The sequence below is a fragment of the Chenopodium album genome, chromosome 8 (assembly GCF_948465745.1).
Source record: "Chenopodium album chromosome 8, dcCheAlbu1.1, whole genome shotgun sequence".
NCBI lineage: Eukaryota > Viridiplantae > Streptophyta > Magnoliopsida > Caryophyllales > Amaranthaceae > Chenopodium > Chenopodium album.
This window is the reverse complement of record NC_137841.1, coordinates 7,504,020-7,529,266: the sequence shown is the minus strand read 5'-3', so window position 1 is coordinate 7,529,266 and position 25,247 is coordinate 7,504,020. Positions and strand designations below refer to the sequence as shown.

The window sequence follows — 25,247 nt, the reverse complement described above, 5'->3', positions numbered from 1 at the left end:
ATTAATATTTGAATTATCTTTTTTTTTTTTTTCTATAGGACTACTGTATTAGTATTTTGATTAATAAATACACGGGCACTATCCTAGTTGTATGTATAATACCAATATTTATCCACAGTTCTGGTTAAAAAAAATTAAAAAATAAATAAATAAATAAACTCTACGAGGAAATATAAATGGAAGTATTAATGAAGTGTTGTGTGATGAGATGGTGCAATGTCTCACAACTATTAAAAAAAGGTACAACGAAGAGAGGAAAAGAGGAGAGATAGGAAGAGTGAAAAGGGTGATGTGGGGCCCACTAATACTTTTCAGACATATGTTCACGAGCAAAACGGACAAAATTTATAGGGACCTCTAAATCTATATTTGCATTGTTCTACTGAAATTTGAGTTGAATTTATTTGAACGAGTACCGTTGAGGCTATATTTTATACCACTGAAGAGTATTTTGTACCACTGAAGCATCAATGGTACTATTTGACAGCAGCTCAATAAGACAACTCTAAAATGACGCCTGAAATGTCTAGATTGTCCTTGCGAGACATAGTTTTATTGTCTCACAACCCTCCGTTTGAAAGCCCTTGAAATATAAGTTGACTTAGGCCTCGTTTACTTCACCTTATTTTTGCTGAACTGAAATTATTTTTACTGAATTGGAATTGTTTTTGCTAAACTGAAATTAATTTTACTAATTTTCTGTTTTATTTGTTGTTTAAATTAAAGTTACTTATTTTTACTTAACTGAACTTATTTTTATTGAACAGAACTTTTTTTAAGGTAAAGTAAACAAGGCCTTACCGGTAGTGGTGTCAATTCGGATAACCGGATGAAGTTTGGGTCGGGTCTATTCGGGTCGGGTCTGTTCAGGTCGAATATGTTCGGGTCAAAATTATTCTTTTAATTCGGGTTGGGTCAAATTCGGGTCGGATCAAATTTGGGTCATTGTTTATCGAGTTCGGGTCGGATATGAGTCTGGTCAACTCCAGTTTGGTTCGGCTAAATTCGGATTGGGTTCAAACGGGTTTAACCGAGTTATAATTTCGGGTCGGATGAATTTAGGTCAGGATAATTTCGGTTCGATCAAGTTTGTTTTGATTAAGATAAGGTTGATCCGTTGATTCATTAATTGGTCAATTTCAATTCAATTCCTTTCTGTGTTTGGCTAGATTTTAATTGAGTTGACCCAATTCATATCCAAATAAGGTTATTTTTAAATTAGAGTTATTATGGAGTTTTTACCTTATTATTGGGTCAATATCAAGTCACTCATGTATCATATTTTTTATCGAGTTGAAAGAAGAGGATTTAATGTTCAAGTATCACTAATTATTTGTAGCAAATTTTAAATGAGACGAATATAAAGCTTAGAAAGTTATTTTATATAATTGGTATATACATGAAGTTAACTTGTTACTCCGGATTATATTATTTCTTTGTTGGAAAAAACATTAACTTATTAATAATTAGTAAACATAGTAGTATAAGAACTTGAATAGAGGTCAATAATTAATTATGGTTAGTTGTGTTAAATTCGGATCGGATAATAATCAAATCGAGTTAAAATCGGGTCGAGTTAATATCAGTTCGGGTCAAAACAGATCGAATTAGATCGGTTATTTGCCGGGTCAATTTCGGATCGGGTTGAGCTCGGGTCGGATCAAATCGATTCGGTTTGAGTTCAGATGGGTCAAATCAGATTCGAGTTAAGTTTAGGTCGGATCAAATCGGTGTTTGGTTAAGTTCAAATCGGGTAAAGTTCGGATTCGGGTTGAGTTCAATTCGATTACACATCGAATTTGGATCTTTCTCAAATCAAATCGGATTGACTACCATTCAAAACGGATAGTTTTTTTTTGGTCGATTCGATTTTGACACCTATACTTATCGGGACCTATTAATAAATCATGTTCACCGTGTGTCCGTGTTAGACGGTGCATCATTCATTTTCCTACTCTTCTCATAAAAAAAAAGTTTCTTAAAGCAGATGAAAAAGTTTTATTAAAAAAAGAAAAATCTTCTTTTAATTTGTAAAAGTAAAGTAAATGTATCATAAACCAATACCTATATTACGAGTAATAAAGAGATTAGAGATACAGTAATTTGAAAAGTTTTCATGTGTTAATTAAACTATTAAAAATGATGAGTGGAAGACTTTGACAAATATTACAAACTTTAGTAAAGCAATCAACTTTAAATAAATTGGTGTTTTTTTAAGGGTGCTGGCTACACCGTGTGGTCGGAATTAGTTATAGGGTCTACTTATTCAGGGGTTACTTGTAGGGGTTTTTTATTTAAGGGTTATTCAATCAGTCAAGGGTTACTTATTCTGGGGTTATTCAGCGAGTTAGCGCATTTTCATCGGGGTTACTTATGGCGAGTTTACTTATTTAGGGGTTATGTAGTCGGTCATGGGTTACTTATTCTAAATTACTCAATTGGTTGGCTCGTTTTCTGTGAGTGAGTTACCCTAAGCGACCTAGTAACTCATGAATAAGTAGCCCCCGAGAACAACAGTGTAACCCCTAAATAAGTAACCCCTATAAGTAACCCCGATCTCATGATGTGGTTAGTCACATATAAAAATTTATGTAAATATAAGTTGGAATGAAAACTTGATATCACAAATATTACAAACTTTACTGAAGCAATCAACCTTAAATGATGATGAGTGGAAGACGTTGACAAATGTTACAAACTTTACTGAAGCAGTCAACCTTAAATAATGTAGGAAAATATAAGTTACATAGTATATATAAAGAAAGTTGGAATGAAAACTTGATATCACAAATATTACAATTTACAACAGAAAACATAAAAAATGAAGCCATACCACCCACTTTCTTTTATACAACTAGCAACCCTTTCTCTGTTTCTTGCTATATTTGCAATGCGACATCTTATACTAGCTAATGCTAGTGCTGATGCTGTTGGTAACGAAACCGATTATACGGGATTGTTGGCCATCAAGAGCAAACTTATCGATCGTAGTCCTGATGGTGCTTTAAGCTCATGGAATCACACTTCTCACCATTGTTTTTGGGAGGGTGTCATTTGTGGGCACAAACATAACAGGGTCACTGAGCTAGACCTCAAGGCGAGGGGTATATCAGGTACAATATCTCCCTTCATTGGAAACCTCAGCTTCCTGAGAAAGATTTCTCTTAACAACAATGCCAGGTTAGGCGGCCTAATCCCTCCTGAGATCGGGCGTTTGTTCAGACTTCAGATACTAAACCTCTACAACAACAGCCTGATTGGGGAAATCCCGGGTAGCATAGCGAGTTGCAGTAACCTGCAAGTTCTTTCTGTAGGCTACAACAAGTTACAATGGAGACTTCCAATGGGATTAAAAGCATTGTCTCACCTCAAAAAACTTTCTGTCCATTATAACAATTTTAGTGGACCTATATTTGAGATCATAGACAGCTTGTTGTCCTTACAAATTTTGTCTGGAACCTCCAATTCTTTTACAGGAACTATTCCTGAGAAAGTTTATAGGATGACAAATCTATCTTACCTGAATTTGTCATTAAATAAACTATCAGGTGTGATTCCCCAATCCATTGCTAACCTCTCATCATCCCTAACACAGTTAGATTTGTCTAGTAATCAACTACAAGGTAAGCTTCCGAAGGAATTAGGATGGATAAGTAGTCTACAAAAGCTCGATGTTGGGTCCAACAATTTCAATGGTATGATTCCTACTTCAATCTTCAACCTCTCTTCCCTTATATACTTGGACTTATCTTGCAACCGTTTACAAGGAAGTATTCCATCAGATATCGCCTTCACACTTCCTCGTTTACAATCTCTAAACCTTTATCATAATAATTTGACAGGGTTAATACCAAACTCTTTACCAAATCTCACATATAATCTTCTTGACATTCAGTTAGATGATAACAACTTCACAGGAAACATGCCACTTCATTTAGGGCGCCTTTCTAACCTTAGAACCTTAAACATTGGCAATAATAATTTTGTAGGAGACATTAAATTTATTAGTACACTTGTTAATTGTACCAAATTAAATATCCTAGACATACAAATAAATAGCTTCACAGGAGCAATACCGAAAGCTGTAGCCAATCTTTCAAACAATTTGATTGTTCTTGGGCTTGGAACAAACCCTATAACCGGAGAAATTCCAATAGGTATTGGTAACCTCGTCAACCTTTGGTACATTGTGATGCCATCGAGCAACCTCAAAGGCTCCATCCCTCACGATTTTGGTAACCTTCAAAAGCTAGAGAGTCTAAACTTACACTCCAACAAACTAACAGGTGAAATTCCCAATTCCTTCGGAAATTTATCACATTTAACCAAACTTTCTCTATATGAAAACAACTTGCAAGGAAAAATACCTCCTACACTTGGTAATTGCTCATACTTGTTATATTTGGATTTATCCTCTAATAAATTCAATGGATCCTTGTCCAAAGAGCTCTTTACAAACACTAATTTTATCATGTTATGGTTGAGTCAAAATCACTTGGAAGGGTCTTTACCTATAGAGATTAGCAACCAAAAAAATTTGGAAGTTTTCGGTGTGTCCAATAATTGTTTTTCTGCTGAAATTCCAAATTTCTTTAACAGCTTACCCAATCTTCAACAAGTGTATATGGATCATAATTTCTTCCAAGGTTTGATTCCTCCATCATTTTCCTATTTGAAAGGTCTTTTGAATGTTGATCTTTCCCATAACAACCTTTCAGGCCCTATTCCAGAATATCTCTCTTCATTTCCCATGATATACAGCCTAAACTTATCTTATAATAATTTTAAGGGAAGCGTTCCAACTAAAGGAGTTTTTGCGATGCAAGTGCAATCTCTCTTGTTGGAAACAGTGGACTTTGTGGAGGAATTCATGAGCTTCATCTACCAAGATGTGAGAAGAAAGATAAGAAGAAAAGAAGAATGTCTCGTGTTCTCACGTCGACAATAATTCCAACAGGTTGTGCACTTGTTGGGGTGATAGCCATGGCAACATGCATCTGGTTATACATGATAAGTCATAACAGAAAAAGAAAATCAAATTCAACAAATGCTTTAGAGAAGGAATCATTCTTGAAAGTATCTTATGACAAGCTACTCAAAGCAACTGACGGATTTTCTCCGGGAAGTCTGATTGGTTCCGGTACTTTTGGGTCTGTGTTTAAAGGAATCCTCGATGGAAAGACGGTTGCTGTAAAAGTACTCAATTTGCAACAACGAGGTGGTTCAAAGAGTTTCATGGCAGAGTGTGAAGCATTAAGGAATATTCGACATCGTAATTTGGTGAGAATAATGACTGCTTGCTCAAGTACAGACTTCAAGAGAAATGATTTCAAAGCTCTTGTCTATGAATTCATGCCCAATGGAAGTCTTGATAGATTGTTACATGAAGATGGAAACATGAGCCTTCTCCAAAGGGTAAATATAGCAATTGATGTGGCTCATGCACTTAACTATCTCCACCATGAATGTGGAAACTCGATTGTACATTGCGACCTTAAACCAAGCAATGTATTGCTTGATCATGATATGGTCGCACATGTATCTGATTTTGGGTTAGCGAAGATTGTTGCTCAACCATTGCATCCAAATCAAAGCAGTTCGATTGGAGTTAGAGGAACTGTTGGGTATGCTGCTCCAGGTAAAATTTATCGTAATTTATATCTTTTCTTACAATATACTTGTACAGTCTTGACATTGATACCTGATTTGTCTTCAGAGTATGGCTTGGGAGGTGAAGTATCCCCTGAAGCTGATATCTACAGTTACGGAATCTTGTTGCTTGAGCTTATAACAAGAAAGAGACCCACAGACGATATGTTCAAGGAAGAATTCAACCTCCATACGTTTGCAAAGGCAGCATTGGCTGACCAAGTGTTGCAGATTGTTGACACGGCCATTACAGAGTGCGAAATAGAAGAAGTCGATAGTAGTAGAGGATTAAGAACCCAAGAAATGCTTCAAAAACAACAGGAATGCATAATGGTTATTGTAAAGATTGGAGTGGCATGCTCAAATCAATTGCCAAGGGATCGAATGACAATAAGTGCAGTCATACGCGAGCTACAAAAAGCAAGAAAGACCCTTCTCAATCCAAGGCACAGGCATAATATTCCAAGAGGTACAATTGAGCACGATTTGCAGTAACATGAAATTGAACAAGAACTCCCATTCTTACAGATTGTGTTATATTGGATCCAGAAGTTCTAGAAAGTGGAGCATCAGACAACACAATATATTTTTTCTATTTTTTGTTTCAGCTTCCTTTGTATTGATTGTGTGAGCATTCTTCAAGTAAAGAAGATAAATTTGCCAGTATTTTGGGGGGGTTTGTATTGAATGATAAATACTGATGATCTTAATAAGCATTCCCTTCTTGTGAGTATGACCCATATCAAATGATCATATGACCCCTACCAAATGCCATTAAAACTTCCATTTCCAGTTAGACAGGGTAAAATAATCAACTTCAAGTATCTTTTTTTCCTCTTTTTTTAGGACCCATATCAAATGTCCCTTTTTCTTAACTTTTAAATTGAAAGTTATGAATATCATGTTCAATTAATACTAAAATAAAATTGATATTTTAAATTAATTATTAAAATAGAACATTATCTTTTTTATTGATTTTTTTTTTTTAAAAAAAAAAAAAACAAATCAATTCATTAATAAAAAGTCATACAACACCTACAAATGAAATCTAAATTATCAAATACATAAAATTGAATCAAAAAAGAATTTCCTTCATCAAAGCTTTATCGAAAACTTTATCTAAATATCAAGAAAAAGATACTTTATTTTAATTATAATAAAAATTAAGGAAAAATTAAAAACAAATAAATTACATAATTTATCATATAAATATGTATAATACTTTTTTTTTTTTAAAAAAAAGAAAGAAAAAAAGAAAAAGACAAATCGTGCACCGCACAACGGGATTCATCTGGTATTCAATACCTAGTTTTGCAGGTCTAGAAACTAAAATATATCGAGACGTTTCTTCACACACAAAACCAAAATGAGGTATCACTTACGGAACCCTAACAGTCAGTGGTAGCATAATCAATATTTTCGGCATTTTAAAGGTAGTAAAATATAAATAAAATTTAAACAAAGTAATTAAAATCAAAATTATGCTTTTTAAAGATAGTAAATGACAAAGTTTCCTAAAAATAATTTTATTTTAGAAAAAATAATATTGGTTCAATAAAAGTACATTAAATGTTAGATAAAACCAGTAAGTTCAAAGAACAAATGCAATCACTACATTTCCAAATAATTCACACAATCAAACTTGACATATATGTCAATGCAATTTATATGACTCAATATTAGTTAAAACAAAAAATTTAAAAGCTAGTATTATAAAACATTAAATTAGTAACTATTCAACAATATACTTCATGATTTAGAGAGAAAAAAAAAATCTATACGTTCGTTAAAAATAATGGTCAAAATTAGTGTATGTAGTGGAAAAAAGTCAACCATGTGAATTATTTAAAAATCGGGAGTAATAGAGAATCACTAAAAACAAGTTTTAATTAGTAAAAATAATAAAATTCACACGCTTATGACCAAGGGCTTGTTATGATTGACTCAACTCGATTGAACTGAATATTTTATAAGAGAAGGAAATTAGGAGCTGAACTGATTAGAGATGAACTGAATTTATTAGAGCTGAACTGATCTAAACTGAAATGAAAATTATCGGATCAAAACAGGCTCCAAGTGGTCAATTTTCCAAAAAAAAAAAAAAAAAGGGTGGTCTAAATGGAGAGCATTAATCGGGATATGTGTAATTGCATTAGACCTTCAAGGTTATAAATAAAAATAAAAAATGATCTATCGATTGTGATAGCCATTAAGATCAACAAGGCCATAGGGGTTGAAGATGTTGGACATCTCCAAAGGATCAAATTAGGAAGATGAGAATAGCCAAAGTGCATAATTTGAGATGAATGTGCGAGTGAATCTTATCTAAAGATAAAAATAAGGAATGAAGGCATTGTGAGGATAGAATGTAAAACAGACCAGAAAATGCAACTGGAAGAAAAGTAGAGAAGTGAAATGGTTAGCATTAAGGCTCTGAATTCCTGATATTGTTGTTTCAACTTTCTCAAGTCACCTTAACATTACCCATAACTAAGAAATAGGACACTCCCTTGTAGCACGACAAAAGACTTAAAATTTTGAATAATGGAAACTGATAGGTAAATGCGTTTTAAAATTTTCATCTCAATTCATTCAATGACCTATAGTGAAATGCCCCTTTTTTCGGTAGCAACCAAATGCCCCCTTCATCCCACAAAGATGGATTATTTACAAAGCAATGGAGCATTAACAAGTTAGGACATGTCATGACTTATACAGAAGTACATCAAGCAACAATTATGCATAATATTAGCCTAAACAGACGACAATTAACAATGAGCAGGGGAAGAATACAGTGTACTAAATCTACAAAAATCTGTTGTATCATTGACCAGACCTAGAAAATACATGGCTATGGTACAAACTGTATCTTCATCAGAAGCAATCAAGCAAATAAAAGTCAGCTTACAACGGGAGAAGAGATGACCTATGAATCTATGATTATTGCAGACAACAATAAGGGACAGACCTTGATATGACGAAAATATGGCGTGATAATCCCTTAAACATTGAAAGCTTGGATCTTTCTATGGCATGACGACATAAACTCTCCATAAAGCTTACGTCTTTCCTTGAGAGTTTCTTCTAACAAAAAGCTTGTTGATATCTTCTGTGACAACATTGCTCCTGCAAAATTTCAATCAAACACTCAGCAACAACTTATGTGCAAACTTTCGATGAAATTACTATAGTAAAGAAATTAAGAAAAAGCATTGCCCCGAAAGAATCCCAGTGCAAGAAAACAGAACAATTATATACACCATAACATAACAATTGCAATAGCATTTGCCATTTAGTATAACTAACAGCGCTTAACTACTTCAAAAGGCAATGTGCAAAAGTTACGTATTTATCCTAATGTCTCATGGTTCAAAGGCTTTCAAACACAATAAATAAAGTTTTACTCTTTCAATCCTCCTACGTAAAGATGAAATAGGGAGCCAATATGCTGGTTTCAATCAAGTTAATACTATTGGATAGACAACTAAAATATTTATTTTTTGACAGATGAACATAATAACTATAACAAGCAGAAATTACAAGCAGTTTCTACCATCTAAGGACTAGTTCATCTTGTCTTCATGTTCATCCCATGATCAACCTATCAAAGGATCATCACAGGGAAACTATTTGCTCGTGTGTAGACCACATTCGCAGCTCACCCCTAAACAGCCTAAATAACTGCGAGAAAAATTTGTTCATGAGTATAATTTACAGCTGTATACAAGAATTGGGTAAATATTTCCAGATTCAAGTTTTATTGATAGCATGGCATTTTTTATTTTATTATTTTTGCCAACATATGCATTAAAATAACCCCATAATTCGGCTTCTTATAACTGGAAGATGACCTTAAAGTATGAGACATATGAGCTATCATTCACAATTTGACACTCATGCTAATGTAATAGTGTAAGACACCTAAAGCACCAGTCCCTTACAGCTCAAAAGTTCCATTCTATGAAATATTGCACTCCATTCTAAAATGATCAACTATTATTCATCTACTATAGATATCAGCAATGTCTTTCAATTATGAGTAGAATATATACTTAATGACATACCATCCCATTTTATGACATACTTACAAAGCCAAGCAACTCCACTATCTCCACCATTACCTCTTTGGTAAGGGTGACTGAAGTTGTCCTGTAAACCTTGAGTCACTAACAAAGTGTTGGGCAAAATGCAAGTTTGAGGATGAAATTGTGGGAATCGGAGATGGGAAACTCACTCAATTATTGTCACTCCCCTGTTTAGTTTGCAATGTTTATAGTTAACGAATAAATAATGAGTTACTCAGATTCCCTAAGCCTCTTCCCTTCTCTCATAATTACTAAAAAAATTCAATTGTATCTTAGTAGTTCGACTAAGATATACATTTACACCTTATCAGATATTTTTCCTTCCCCTGATCATCTTCTATAAACAAAAACCTAAAAGTAAAAAACGCTAAATAGACTTCACATGGTTGGTGCTTCTTGCTATATTAACTTAATGACGCATGACGCATTCAAACACAAGGATCCATAGTGAAGGAACTCTGCATTTAAACAAATTAGAAGAAAACAAACATTTACATTAATACCCTTGACTTCGACAGTTTGACTTTTCATTAATAACCTTGTCGGACACTTGAGATTATTTACTTCTTCTTTTTAACTTCTTCTTATGTTGGGTATGGATTACATACCCATAGCCTTGTCGAAGTGTTGAGTGTAAATGGAAGAATGGAAAGTCAAAACAACATAGTCTTTAACTAACTTCACAAAAACCATTATTCACTAAATAAAATAAATAAATCTCACTACCAACTACCTAAAATTGCAAGAAATACCCAACTACAAGCTACATGGGAAGGACACCTTGACTCTTCATTTTGGGCCAAAACCATGGAGATTTTTTGCAATATAGCTGAGTCAAACACTTGATTAGATGGGTATGTACCTCAGCCGGAGATGGATGCTCAAGTTCAAAAAATAGAAAACGAAAATCACATAACTAAATGGAGTGAAATTGCCTAAAATCCTATGTTGGTTAAAGTCATTGTCATGTAAATAGGGAATAGATTACGTGCAAGAGCTACAAATCACTAATCTATATCACCCTACAAACTTGGCGTAATTTCTTATACAACAAAAGGCAGAAATATAGAATTGAGGAAGAAGTGAATTTGGGGAAGTTTAATAGATGATTGTAATGTTAAATGTAATCAAATCACCAACTACTGTTTTTGCAAACCCAGCTTTAAGAGTGGCTGGATACTAACCAAGGCTAAGCAAAGTTTAAAATAAAGGAAAGATAAATCTCATATCAATTTCCATCTGGTTTCTCTTTCCCTACATACCTCTACATATAGACTAAATCCCTTCTACCACCTCTTGTTATTGCTGTCTCTAACTTGATTTTGACGACTAATTATGCATTCACTAGACTACCCCTTTCCTAAGGCTTAGATGCTAATCAACAATCCCAACTTTAGAGAAGCGGGACACTAACCAGGGCTAACAGTCCTAACACAATAAAACAAGTAATATAAAATTCTCATCATCCTTTCTCTTCCCCTAAACTCCTCTCTATGTATATAAACCAATGTATAAAAAAAGCTCAAGGTTCACTAGAGCGATAAAGGTCCTGCTGCACCTAGGCACACCTTGGGTGCACTTTGGTGTGCCTCTTTGAAGTGAGGAGTACAATATAAATAACTAAAAACATTGACTGAAGTGCGCTTCACCTGGAGGGAAGAAGAAGAAAAAAAAAAAAAAAAAAAAAAAAAAAAAAGCACTACACTGTGTTCTTATATTAACTTGGTAACCTTGCCAACAAAGAAGAAGAAAAAAAACAAGTAATGATAAGCCAGAAATTTTCACTACAAAACTCACCTGCCACGAAGCTGGGGAGGCATCAACAATCCACTGCTAGTATCTGGAATATCCTTTGTGTGTGGCAGATTCCCTCTTGGAATTTTTCCACGGATATTTGAAGAAGTTGACCCGTTCGCTTCTCTCTTGCGTGATGCATTTTCAGCCATAGCAGCAGCAACTCGAGAAGAGTGATCACTACCAGTTTGCTGAGATGAGATAGGAGAACTTAAGAGCAATGAAGCATCCGGAAGATTCCCAATAGGTGAAGGTGAGACATCTTTTGATGGTTGATGAGACGATGGTTTGATTGATCTGCAAAATATAGCTTTGGGATGGTCAAGAAACTCTCATATCACATCAATTGATGGAGTAATAAGTTAACAACACTAATAATTTCATAAGCTCGCTCGATTGGGGAATACAATTACCAACTAAAAGCTCTTGACAAAGTTATCTACAAAGTATCTACTATCCAATAGAACCCTAGGATTCTTTCAAAAAAAAAAAAAATAGAACCCTAAGAACTGTAATAAAAGATTGCACCCAATGACAAAAGGAAACAAAATAACATATCTATTTCAGATACAGATGAGCTCCTACTACTTAGAACAACTCTCTTTATCAAGAGGAACATGTTTGAACTACTAAGCCAGACATTACACAGCTTTATACTTAGCATAAAGAAGTGACATAGTTGCAGATTACAATAGCAAATAGCAATACTAGGCCAGGAAAGTTTATGCAAACCAGAAGATGTGTTTATAGTATCTCAACTATTCACAAATATGACTTCATTTCAACGAAAGATTCCATAGTGTACTCTAGTAATTCCAGTTCTAGGATCAAAAAAAGGATTTTGTGAAACTGAATAACAACTCTTCCCTCAAAGTAATTGTAAATTAGTTGCGCAATAAAAATCTAGAATTTTCACAGCAAGAAATCAAAACCTCATCTTCCAATCATACTCATTAAGAGATAATATGGCTTATAACAACTACAATTAAACAAACTAACCATAAGTTAAACTTTTTAACAACACTAATCATCAAAAAACCTAAAGAAGTCTCCAAAAAGTGAGAAACTTCAAAGCTAAAACATTCAAGAAAATCCTAATTTGTTATCATTGATAAAGACCCCCATAAGTTAAACATTACATTCCACATTCTTATTCAGTTAAGCCTCATCATTGGCAACTCCAATAACAGAAATAATTGTCTTTAAACATTATATAATTCAAAAGAAATCATTGACAAAACCAAGCATCCAAAAAACTAAAGAACTTTTCAAAAACCGAGCCTTAAAAGCTAAAACCCTCCCAAAACTCCCAATTTGTTAGTGTATCATTTATAAAGACCCGATAAATGAAACATATCACATTTCCGTATTCTTACAGAGTTAAGTCTCAAAATTGGCAACTCCAACAACAATAGTTTTACAAAAAATTGAACAACAATAGCACACAAAAATCAAACAAAATTGAGCATCCAAAAAAATCAAAAGAAATCATCAACTACAACAATACCCAGTACAAATTTCTTCACCAAAAACAAAACTTTATGCAATAAATTGCATCAAATAGAATAATTATCCAACAAAAGCATAATCCACACAAACTATAGTACAAACAAACAATTGAACAACAATAGCACACAAAAATAAAACAAAATTGAGCAGAAAAAAGGAAACCCTAGTGACAAAGACTTAGGAAATTCTGAAATTAAAAAGGGAATAGAGAGAGAGAAGAATTACTGGGGTTTAGGTTGAGAAGGAGCGTCTTCAGAGGTGGAAGGTTGAGGATGAAGTTGAGGTTGTTTGATGGGTGCGTCTTCTTGTTCTTCTTCGCCGTCGGAAGATGCGTAATCGACTAACGACATCTTTCTTCTTTTCCGTCTTTCAACGTCTCCTCCACTTCCACGGTTCCACCCCCGTATTGGTTTTTTTTTTTTTTTTTTTTTTTTTTTTTTTTTGTTCTACCCGGTTCACCCTTTGGGCTAATCCGAATTTGGGGATCAGTTTTGGGTGGTTAGGTTCCACCCCCGTATTGGTATTTGGTAGTACGTGACTTGTGAAAAGGGGGGAAAATATTTGGGATTGTAACACGGTGGCGAATAACGATTTTGATAATGAATCATACATGTAACTCTTTAAAATTGTAAATAAGGAGTATAAGGGTGGTTATGTAAGATCCTTCTCCTCCTTACAGAGTAAGGTGAATGAAAAAAGTAAGAGGATAGTATATCAAATAGTGAATTGTTAAACACTGCCAATAAAAATGATCATCGCCGTCAACATTTGGTGTGAATGGACAATCGTACCCTTACTACTTCACCAGAGCCCAAAATCAATTACCGTGTGTGGTAACCAAAACCCAAAACCGGTTACCGTGCATGGTAACCGGTTTGGGCTCCGAATACTACGCACAGTAATCGATTTTGGGATCCGGTCATCGTTTTTGTACTTGTAACTTTGTAAGCTTGTAAATAAGGAGTACAAGGGTGGTTATGTAAGTTCTTTCTCCTTATAACGGAGTAAGGTGAATGATAAAATAAGAGTAAAATATTTAAATGTCTTTATCAAAAATAGAATAAAGTAGAAGTGGGTACATAAAATGAGAACCTCTTTAGATAAAATGCATCAACAACAATAAAAGCAAATACTCCGTACAATAGTAGTAAGCGAGGAAGTATAAATGCATAATTGTGATGCATGGCTTATGTGCCTAACAAGTGCATTAGGCGAGGAAAGGGAAAAAATTGGGTAAAAGAGAGGGTAAAACGTAATACTCCCTCCGTTTTAATATGATAGTCCCATTACCCCACGTGGAATCAATCACATAAAATAATAATAGGATAATATTTGGAATCTAATATTAAATTTAAAAACAATTTATAAATAGTTTTTCCTTATTTAATTTTTTTTATTTTTTTAGGAAAGTTTTAGTCATATTTGCATAAATTAAGGGAGTAATTTCTTTACTTAGAGTCATATCATTAATTCACAATCAATTAATCTAACCAATCAGAATTTAATATGAATAAAATAGGAAATAAAAACTAAGTTAAAAGTGGAATACATTTAAGGGTAATGCTATACAAAGCCCTTAGGGCTATATATAAGCATTGAATTTACTCTTGGAAAATGTATAAAGTTAGGAATTCATGACAAAAACACGCGCAAATCGGTGTAATTAGTGTGTTTTTGTCATGATTTTCTAAATTTAAACAATTTTCAAGAGTAAATTAAATGCTTATATGTAGCCCTTAGGGCTATGTATAGCATTTTCCTACATTTAATATGGGTATATCTTTTTGAAACGCCCAAAATAATATATGAGACTAATAAATTGAAACGGAGGGAATAGTAAATTATGTAACGGCTAATTAGCCGCTTAAATTCCATGTGCTGGTGACTTAACAACTCCACTTTACCAAATTCATTACAATATGAGAGAGAGAGAAGCAGACAAGACTAACAACTCCATTGTTTTACTCGATTAGTCTATTGTAACATGTTCCAAATAAAGTTTCACCATTGTATCATGTTCCTAAGAAAGTTTAACCTTGTCACATAAGCAATGGGATGTGAGTTGTCATAACAGGCTTGACATATTGGCACCACTGATATTTTATTTCAAATTTTCAAAACTTGCAAAATGATCGTGCTGCCCCTGTAATGGTTCAGCCATTTCCATCACAGTAAGGCACTACAATGCGCTAGTATTTCATTCTAATACAATTTTAAGAACTATTCTAGTTCATTTATGACATATTGATTCTCTGTCTGTAATGATGTGTTCTCTTTTCTTATCTATAATTATTATTTTTTATGGAACATTTTAACTTTCTCTCTTTGTCAAAAATCTTTATACTATTTAAGGTCATGTTTGGTAATTGGCTTTTTAATGGCTTTTTGGTTAGCTTTTGACTTTTGGCTTTTTTAGGTGGTCAAATAGCCAAAAAATGTGTTTGGTAATTGGCTTTTTAGTCAGCGAAAAAGCTGGCTTTTAAGCCAAAATGAAAAAGCTGCTTTGAGTAGCTTTTTTGTTGGCTTTTGGCTTGTTGGCCCACAAATTATCTAATAAACAGCCAACAACCTACAATTAATATACCAAACACTTTTATAAACAGTCAGCTTAAACAACCAATTTCAAAAGCCATTATAAACAGCCAAACATTCCAGCTGGTCAAACAAGCCAAGTGAACCAGCCAACAGCCGACCGTCATTTGCCAAACAAGGCTTAAATGTTGTTTTTTTCTTTTTTCTGTCAACTTTTAACCATAACTCTCCAAATTTGTTTATATGCTTCATTGAAAAAAAAAAAAAAAAAAAAAAAAAAAAAAAAAAAAAAAAAAAAAAACCAAGAGCATGTACTGTGCTTTAAAATTAAAAACACCAATAGAAGAATAATGTTCACCCATACAAAATGTTGGATAACTCCATCAAAACTATAAAACCTACCCATAAGGCTTACAGGACTCAGTGGAGTGTCTAAACCACACAAAACAACATTCCTTAGACAGTTTGCTCAGCTACAATACACAAATTTTACCAACAAATAAATAAATGAACTAATATATAGATGATCATCTATTACAAGGGCTACTAACTTAACTAGTTATTGACAGTTTGAAGGGAGAACCCTCTGCACAGTTGCTACATATGAGATATGACTACAAACTTCACAATTGTCTATTACATCATTGCAATCTAAACACAGTTAAACACGGCCAATAAGTGATGTATACTAATACTTAATCAACCCTGATTTCTTCAACAAGATATCCTGGAATGATATCACACGAGCTCTATAAGGTGATTCGTTGCACATTCACAAAACGTGTCATAATGGCTACATCAGAAGTCAGGTGCTATTCTTACTGCCCAAGAAGTGAGGGTATGTAAAATGCATGGGACTGTGCCATCTCGATGCGTTCTCGGGGATCATGCATTGTTTCGTCTCTCAGTGCTTGAAGTATAGCTTGAGAAGGGAAGTCCCTGAACATATAAGAAATTCAAATTAAGGACCAGCTGCTGAAAAAGTGTAAGCAACAACATCAAATCATGTTATTAAACTACGGCTGGATCACCGTATTGTGACCGCATATCATGGTACTATAAAGGATTTTGAGTTTTCCACAACCAAATATTAGGCCACAGAAGCCGCATACCACTTGCATGGCCTGCGAAATTGGTTTTTGAGACTGCATTTGAGATTTAGAATCATGGAGCAAATAGGAGTTAGATACTTACCTAGTTATAAGTATGCTATAAAGTTTCTTTAAGATGGGACAAAGTTCAACGGGAGCAACAGGCTTCTTTTCTTCAGGATGTAAAACACTGATGGAGGGTTGGCCAAGTAATTCATAAAATGCTTTCACAGCTGAGACACCCTGCAGGAAATAGGAAAATTATTTATTACTATTGATGGGTATGGCTTAAAGCATAGAGCAAATAAAAAGCAAGAACAAGAAGAAATAGTGTAAACATAAAACATGAATATAAAGACCTGGCTAAAGCACCAAGCAACAAAAATACTCATCTATGTAAAGACCTGATGCCACAGCCATCTAAGTATCTTACCATTGACCAACCTAAGACAGGGAGTTTGATCATAGACCAATGGCCCATATTAAAAATAAATTTTATAAAAAATTAGCTTAATGACATTATGTGGACTTAAAATTTCTGAAGCCTTCTCAGACTCTTCTTAAGAATAATAATGCAGGTACACTCGATTTCAGAAGCTCACCGAAACCACCCACCCCCAAAGTTTGCCTAAACTAACATATTGCAATATGTAGAGCACTGTCTAATCGACTATTCCTCTTCACTACACATTCCAGACTAGTCATAATAGTCTCCTTTTTTTAATGCCCATTTCATACACAGATCCAATCAAACATCAAGAGTCGTCGACAATCTCATGGCAACCAAGCCAACCACCAAAAGAGACATCAAAGTCACAAAAAAAAGTATCCAATTAAACCATTTAAATAAAGGCTACATAGAACTAGACCAGCATGCAAGAGAGAATAAAGTCTGCTGTCTGCATGATATTCAGCCCAAAAAACACAAGATTTGAAGAACGAGTCTCAGGTGACCTATATCTAAACTATTTAGATTTGTACAGACTTCTCCTTACCTGTATCATACCCTTGCCCTTGATGCTGTCACCCATATCAAGGCTCAGAGCACCCTTAGCCAACATTTGGCCATACCATGCATTACGACCTTTCAACAGGGTAACATATGTATCAGCCAGCAAAGGACCTGCAAGTTTCTCTGGCTCTTCTGCCAAAAGGTGTGTGATGAATATCATCTCTGATGTGCAGTGTGCAAAATATACAGATTTACTGGTGGCACTTTCATTTGTTAAAGCTGCTACCATTCCTGTATAAATCACATGAAAATACATCAATATAGTTCTCAGATTGAAGTCAGGACAATGTAGGTCAGTTACAAATTAAATGTATAGTTAGCCAACATTTGAAAGGAAAATGTTGGTTTTAACATTCTCAACTATGCGTAAAAGCCTTAAAGGTACATCAGGCTACAAGGAGAAATCACAAAAGGAAAGAGAAGTTAGGTATGTAGTGTTGTGGAAATACCACTATATTGGAAGTGATATATGTCCCATCCAAGTCAATCTAACATGATGGCAGTCTTTCCCGATATTATCATCACTCCCACATGCTCATGCTAGAGAGTAAGAAATTAGAATCACATAAGTTATTGCTCATGATAGGAAGAATAGTGTATGTTGTGAAAATGTGCTTTGCAAGAGAAAGGAAAAAAGAATGATAGCTATGTCACTTGACAACAAAGGTTGGATTCATATTTATGTACAACAAAGAAAAATGGGCCCAAAACATGTACACAATCATGCAAATGACTATTCCTGAAAACCGTAGGAAGTAGGAACTGTCAAGCTAACTAGAAATTCTACAAAACAAACTTCTTGGAAGTTCAACGATTTCTCAAGCCAAAGAAAGCCTCCAATCCACTGGAAGTTTGCTGCAATTATTAATGAGATGCTTAACATCAACATTGTAAATATTAAGGGACCCACACAATCATGCAAATGACTATTCCTGAAAACCGTAGGAAGTAGGAACTGTCAAGCTAACTAGAAATTCTACAAAACAAACTTCTTGGAAGTTCAACGATTTCTCAAGCCAAAGAAAGCCTCCAATCCACTGGAAGTTTGCTGCAATTATTAATGAGATGCTTAACATCAACATTGTAAATATTAAGGGACCCACACAATCATGCAAATGACTATTCCTGAAAACCGTAGGAAGTAGGAACTGTCAAGCTAACTAGAAATTCTACAAAACAAACTTCTTGGAAGTTCAACGATTTCTCAAGCCAAAGAAAGCCTCCAATCCACTGGAAGTTTGCTGCAATTATTAATGAGATGCTTAACATCAACATTGTAAATATTAAGGGACCCATTGAGATGTGTGTATCTTTTGACAGAAGAGCACCTCCTATGTCATGCTCTATTATAACTTATAAGGCTTGCTTTATGTAAGAGCCTGTACATATGAAGAATAACCCCACAAATGAAGTGTGTATTTTGTGCAATGGTGTCTAATTGACAATTTACTTGGCTCGATGTAAGCTTTTGATATATAAATTGTCTAGAAGAAGCTAGACATGTGTCCTAACCACAGTAATTAATTAATAAAACATAATCTCAATGCTAAAATTTTAAGCTAGCTTTCTTATATAAAAAAAAAAAAATTAAATGAAAAATGGTGTACAAGATGGAAGCAAAAAAGGTCGTATAGGATGCAAGAGTCAAGGTGTATTGGGACCTATATCCAAGCTTGTTACAAAAGAAAAATAAGATAGTTATATACTTGTTCACATGAGCGATAGGAAAACACCTGATAATGGAAAGGTCATGTGTGTGATGGATGTTGACGAAAGAGCTCTGGTTGGAGATAAGGAGACATAGGATAGATGGAAGTCTTACTAGAAATTGGAGATATAAGTATCTCTATTAATAAGGCTAATCAAAAGTTTATGCGGAGAATTTTAAAGGGAGAAGTCAAAATGGCGTTGAATAAGATAGGAAAGAAAACATATCAAGGTTTGGAGATGTATGGGAGAGAGGAGAATCGAATTGCTAACAACATTCATCAACAAGATTTGGAGAAGTAATGAGATAACTTTATAAAGGAGGAAAAGTACCTTAATCCCTTTGTATAAGAACAAAGGCAATGTCCAAGTTTGTGCAAACTATTAATGATCAAATTAATAAGTCATACTATGAAAATTATGGAAGAGAGTAATTGAGCAAAGGAAAAGGAGGAGTGTACAGATCTCGGATGCTGGGAATATTAACTACGGAAGTAGTCCAAACTTATGAAACAAAACTATTGGAGAAATACTGGGAAATCTCCTTGGATGGTATTATTGCGCAAAATTCCGATTTCTTTCACCATCTAGGATCAATTATTCAAAATGATGGAGAATTGAATGGAGAAGTTGATCAAAGAATCAAAGTAGGAAGGTTGTAGGGAAAGTTCTACCGTATGGCAATTCAACCTTGAATTATATATGATATAGAATCTTGGGTTGTGAAGCATATATTGCGATGCATGTGTGGTAATAGTAGGAAAGATTGGCAAAGGAATGAGGCAATTAGGAAGAAAGTAGAGGTTACATTTATTAAGTATCAGATGAGGGAGAATTGATTAAGGTGATTTGGTCATGTAAGATAGAGATTGAGTGATGCACCACTTAGGAGGCTGGATAGTGGCAAAATGATGGGATTGTGTAGGGTGAAGGCCGATGAAAATTTGGAGCAAGGTTATAGTGAGCAATCTGAGTTCACTGGGTAATGAAGAAAATATGGCATTGGGTAAGACAGAGTAGAAGGAGAGAATATGGCATTGGGTAAGGCAGACATGACATTTAAAAAACATTGATTTTTAGTTTCTTTTTCTTTTCATTCACTTAAATCCTTATATTATACGAAGTACTAACTTTTCAAGCTCACACCATATTTACTTTACTCACTTTCTTTTTCAAACCTTTTCATTTGATCCCTTCCACTTATAATATGTTTCAGGTTTAATTTTCATACCCAACTTTTTTTAGTCTAATTTGTCACCCGCCTTCTTTAACTCCTTATGTTTTATCTAGTCTACCTTGCCCTACTTTCACAATCGTGCTCTACTTTGTTTACTTTCTTAACTCATTTTTCCTGCTCCAATTTTCACAGACAGTTGCAAATGACAGTTCATATTAGCGGTTAGCCGACCCCTAAACTTTTCTGGATTAAAGTTTTGAAATTAATATTGAAATAAAAATAATATAAAACACTAAATTTATTAATTAAATGAAGCCTTCTTATAGAAAACAAATAATATGTCCAATATTGGTATACTCACTTCCACAAAAACATAATCAGCATTATTCCCTACCGGTCTAAACTCTATTTGATCAGCTGTATGCTTATTAGGGTTATGTCATATTGAGACAGCACATATATTTAACTGAATTAACTACACTTACCGGAGAATCACAATGTAGCTCAAACCAATGGTGCACGGAATTACTTCAAATCATAAACATCAAGGAGGCGCAGTAAACTTACTTACCAGCTCCAATGGCATAGACATTCTTCAAACCTCCCATAACTTCATGTGTGACAAGGTCACCATTATCCCACACAATAAAATGTGGCTGTCTCAGAAACTTGGCCAGAGGCTTTCTCCATTTCTCAGCTCCACAAATTCTGGCATTAGCATATTCTTTGTTATAAATCTCTGCAGCAATATTTGGCCCTCCCAGATAGAGAATGTTTTCCAAAGGAACTCCGGCTGACATAAATCATAAATGGGACTTTAGAGATCATGATAAGCAAAAACTGGAACTGTGATTTAGATGACAATTAACAAATGTTCGAAAAGACACCAGAACAGGTGGCTCTCAGAAAATTTATGCTTGAAGGAAACTTAGCAGTTTTCTATATTCTAATTAGAAATTCTATTACAACTAGATAGGTTCATGTGTTCTGTTCAGCTGAAGAACTAAGATGAAGTAACAATTAAATTCTAATAAGAGTGTGATGGAAAATAAAAAATCTTACAAGCTCGGTGAATCATTTGAGTAGGAGTCACAATCCGCGGCACTGGCTCCAATTCAGCCTCGATACCCTTTGCCAAAGAAATAATGACCGGTGGAGTAATCCTTTCCTTCCAAAACCGACTAATCTCTTCAAAAACCTCCCGAGTCTCAGTTGATGGCAAACCATTAATCACAACATCAGCATCCCAAACAGCCTCTTGCAAGTTTGTTACAACTTTCAAAGGACAAATAGGGGTGTCAACCATGTTCAAGCAAAACCCGTCTTTCAAAATCTCATCAGCATACAATGTACGATCCCCTAACCTAGCTTCTACATACTTCAAGTATGAACACCTCCTAATTAGCCTCCTCAGCACATCCTCCCTTGAATTAATCACTTCAAACAGATGTTCAGCAGTCGCTCGATCGACTACCCTACCCGGTCTCCTCCATATCCTAATCGAAACCTTGTCTCGAAACTGACCATAACTATCTTGCAGCAATGCCACAAACACACTCCCCCAAGCACCAGCCCCAACTCCAACAATTCTCAAAGGATCACCCTCTGCTTTACATAGAAAACATCGAAGCTCATCCAATTTCTCCTCTAATACTCCATTAACCGACCCATTTGGATACCCATTATGATTCTCAGCTTCAGCATTTCCCACCATTATAATCCGACAAGATCAATTAATTCTATATATATAATTCTTTTCAATCATGCATAATCCACACAAAATTTTGATAACCCAGTTCAAGATTTATATAATTATAACTACCCAGATCAATAAAAAACACTAATAAGTCAGCATTTTGATAAAATTAGGTAGATTTCTTCAACAATAACAGAGCTACTATATCTTGCTTTAATTCAAAATTCAACCAAAAACTTACATAGGTTATCTAACCCCACCAATCTAGGGTTCCTCCACGCGGCGAAAATTTCAACAATGGCGATTTTTTTTGGGAGATTTCTGTAAAATTGAAAGCTTTCTGTAAATAAAATAATTGAAGATTGCGTGCACGAAAGTCGAGAATTGAGAATAAGTCAGTGATGATGTGGGGATCAATCAATGTGGAAATGAATTGGGAATTTGGGAAATCCTAAAATTGGAAATGTGGGATTGTTTTCTGGGAAATTGGGAAGCTGTACTAAGAAAAAAGAAATGAATTTTCTGGGTTTTGGGCGTTGGACAATTGAGCTCAGCATTTACAGTGTTTTCAGCTGAGGTAGTTGAATTTGTGTGATCTCATCATTTTCATGTAGTGCAAAAAGTGAAGAAAAAGGTACATGACTACATGTAATAATTTATTGTAAATGTAAATAATAAATATGTAATACGGTATTGAATATTTGAATAATGCTCTTTTGAATATTCTAAACTTGTTAATATTCTATGAGTACATAATATATACTTGTATAAATAATTGACATGGTCAAACTTAACACACATGTCAATGCATTAATTCTCAAATATATATAATTAAATGTAATTCCCTCTCAGGTCACATTTGTTTTGACAAAATAATGGTAAAAAGTGAGAATATTTTGAGATTATTAAAATAAAAAATTATTTTTCAACGGATCAATAAAAATTGAGATTATTAGTTTAACTATTTTTTTTTTCCTATTTTTTTTTTTTTTTTTTACTTTTTTAAGCATTAATACAAGATGCTCTAAAAATAATAAATAAATAACCTAAAGGACTTTATATTTCATTATGAAAGTCATACGACATCTTCAATTGACAATTAACGATAGGAAAAATGTAATCTAATAATCCCACCTTTAGTCGGTATTTCATAAACAATCCCACCTTTTGAAATTCCAAAAACAATCCCACCTTTGACCCCTATCTTCCATTAACAATCCCTAACCGGTTGGATTGTTTGATAGCCGGTTAGGTTATAAGACACGTGTCAGACTTTAATAGGTTAAATTTAATTTTTTATTTTAAAAAAAAAAAAAAAACAAAACCCCCAACCCCAGCCACCGCGTCCCCTCCCCATCCCCGCCCTTGCTTTCCCCAGCAACCCAACCTACCCCTCCAAGGCGTCGGAACCAAACCTCTGAAACCCGAATATCAGCACCCGCAACTAGTGCCGCAACCGCTAGCTTCCCCGAAAAACCAACCCAAACCGCAGCCCATATCGCACGAGCACTAGAACCCCTCTTTCTCCTTCTCTTGTTCTTTCTCTCTTCTCTTTGGTATGTTTCTCTCTCCTCTGAATTCATCAATTCCCTTTCAATTCGATTTTTCAGTTTATTGAAATCATAATTTGCATCTAATTTCAAACCAAAAATCGAATTGAGATACGATGGGTGGCCTTTTTGAGGCTGTGGGTGGAATTTCGGGGCTGGGGTGGAGTTTTTCGGGGCTGAGGATTGAGTTTCAAGGCTGGGTAGGGCTTTCGGGGGGCTGTGGGTGGAGTTTTCGAGGTGGGGGTTGGGTTTTGGGGGTGGTTTTAAGATTTTCCAGCAGGGTTGGAGAGCTTCGGGTAGGGCTTTCGGGTGGCTTGGTGGGTGGGGGTGGCGGTAAAGAGTGAGTGCTGGGGTGGCCATGGTGGTTGGACTGGTGGCTTGTGAAGAAATTTAGTTAGAAAAGAAAAAAAAAATTAACCTATTTAACAAGTTGTAGGTCAGTGGGATCGTTAATGGAAGATGGGGGTCAAAGGTGGGATTGCTTCTGGAATTTCAAAAGGTGTGATTGTTTAGGGAAAACCGACTAAGGGTGGGATTATTAGATTAAATTTTTCCTTAACGATAATGAAAACAGATTTAACAAAATCCAACGAGAACTAGCTAATAAGGAAAGCCTAAGACAAATACATAGATAGTCCATTTGTCCCTTTCCTCAATAAAAAAGATACTCCCTTTGTCCCATAATATAGTTCATGTTTTCCTATTTTGGAGACCCAAAATATTGTTAATGTTTCTAGTTTTGGATATTATACAAAGACAATTATTCTTCGGGCTTCCTAAGTTACCTTTGAATTTTGCACATGTATTGTACTTTTTACTACTTTCCCTATCTAACTTTTGTTTATAATTGTTTTTTTAACTTTTATTAATGTATCATCCACTTTCTCCTTCTATTTCTTAAATACTATGAAAACACATACAGGAATTATATATTGGAACGGAGGGAGTATAACAATTCGGCACAAACTAGCTTCGTGATATGACATATTTTTTTGAGTTTATCCGTTAGTGCTTCATAATTTTGTAAGAAAGAAATTCTTGTACTGATTTCGTAATCCGAATCCGAGATGTTCTGAAATTTTTAGTTACTACAAGTCTACAAATGTAACAAAATAGACCGTTTCATACGCCGAAAATAATCAAATTTCTCCGGAAATTTGGCTATTTTTGACCCTTTCCCTTAAGTTTCTTTACGTTTTTGTTATTAAATTCGATAAATATGCAATCTTTGAAGGTAGTAAGTGCCCATATAGTGGGTTTGAATGTACTAAGTGCCCCTTTGGTGGGCTTTGTTCTAACTTTGTTTTTGTTTTTTGAGTTTAGTATGGTGCAAGTTGTTTCAATTCAGGGGTTAACATTTGTACGAGATCGAAGAAGAGGTTAGTCATTCGATTACAAACAGATGAATCAGATGGAAATTTTTCTTCACGGCTACATCAAATCGA

The 25,247-nt window shown here is 34.6% G+C and overlaps 2 protein-coding genes and 1 pseudogene across 3 annotated transcripts; 1 reads left to right on the top strand and 2 right to left on the bottom strand.

Moving 5' to 3' along the window:
* Positions 1 to 2,640: 2,640 nt before the first annotated feature.
* On the top strand, positions 2,641 to 6,359 carry LOC145555779 (uncharacterized; annotated as a pseudogene). Its single transcript, XR_014091554.1, has 3 exons — positions 2,641 to 3,561; positions 3,709 to 5,638; positions 5,717 to 6,359. The product of XR_014091554.1 is annotated as an uncharacterized LOC145555779 (transcript).
* A 2,090-nt stretch (positions 6,360 to 8,449) lies between these two features.
* On the bottom strand, positions 8,450 to 13,428 carry LOC145555778 (uncharacterized). The gene is made up of 3 exons (XM_081617498.1): positions 13,263 to 13,428; positions 11,532 to 11,825; positions 8,450 to 8,775 (listed from the first exon to the last, which is right to left on the bottom strand). Exons 1-3 carry the CDS (start codon positions 13,385 to 13,387, stop codon positions 8,709 to 8,711), a joined length of 486 nt encoding a protein of 161 aa, XP_081473624.1. The 5' UTR covers positions 13,388 to 13,428; the 3' UTR covers positions 8,450 to 8,708.
* A 2,207-nt stretch (positions 13,429 to 15,635) lies between these two features.
* On the bottom strand, positions 15,636 to 22,853 carry LOC145555777 (putative glycerol-3-phosphate dehydrogenase [NAD(+)] 1, cytosolic). The gene is made up of 5 exons (XM_081617497.1): positions 21,619 to 22,853; positions 21,128 to 21,349; positions 17,656 to 17,903; positions 16,764 to 16,903; positions 15,636 to 16,508 (listed from the first exon to the last, which is right to left on the bottom strand). Exons 1-5 carry the CDS (start codon positions 22,268 to 22,270, stop codon positions 16,388 to 16,390), a joined length of 1,383 nt encoding a protein of 460 aa, XP_081473623.1. The 5' UTR covers positions 22,271 to 22,853; the 3' UTR covers positions 15,636 to 16,387.
* Positions 22,854 to 25,247: the final 2,394 nt, after the last annotated feature.

What these genes read in the sequence shown, in the direction of transcription:
- LOC145555778 (XM_081617498.1), bottom strand. Translation starts at nt 13,387, where the DNA reads ATGTCGTTAGTCGATTACGCATCTTCCGACGGCGAAGAAGAACAAGAA. An exon ending in CCTTCTCAACCTAAACCCCA is followed by an intron (nt 11,826 to 13,262) that starts GTAATTCTTCTC and finishes TATATTTTGCAG; the next exon opens with ATCAATCAAACCATCGTCTC. An exon ending in CCTCCCCAGCTTCGTGGCAG is followed by an intron (nt 8,776 to 11,531) that starts GTGAGTTTTGTA and finishes GAAATTTTGCAG; the next exon opens with GAGCAATGTTGTCACAGAAG.
- LOC145555777 (XM_081617497.1), bottom strand. Translation starts at nt 22,270, where the DNA reads ATGGTGGGAAATGCTGAAGCTGAGAATCATAATGGGTATCCAAATGGG. An exon ending in TCAAATGATTCACCGAGCTT is followed by an intron (nt 21,350 to 21,618) that starts GTAAGATTTTTT and finishes GATTTATGTCAG; the next exon opens with CCGGAGTTCCTTTGGAAAAC. An exon ending in TGTCTATGCCATTGGAGCTG is followed by an intron (nt 17,904 to 21,127) that starts GTAAGTAAGTTT and finishes TGATTTATACAG; the next exon opens with GAATGGTAGCAGCTTTAACA.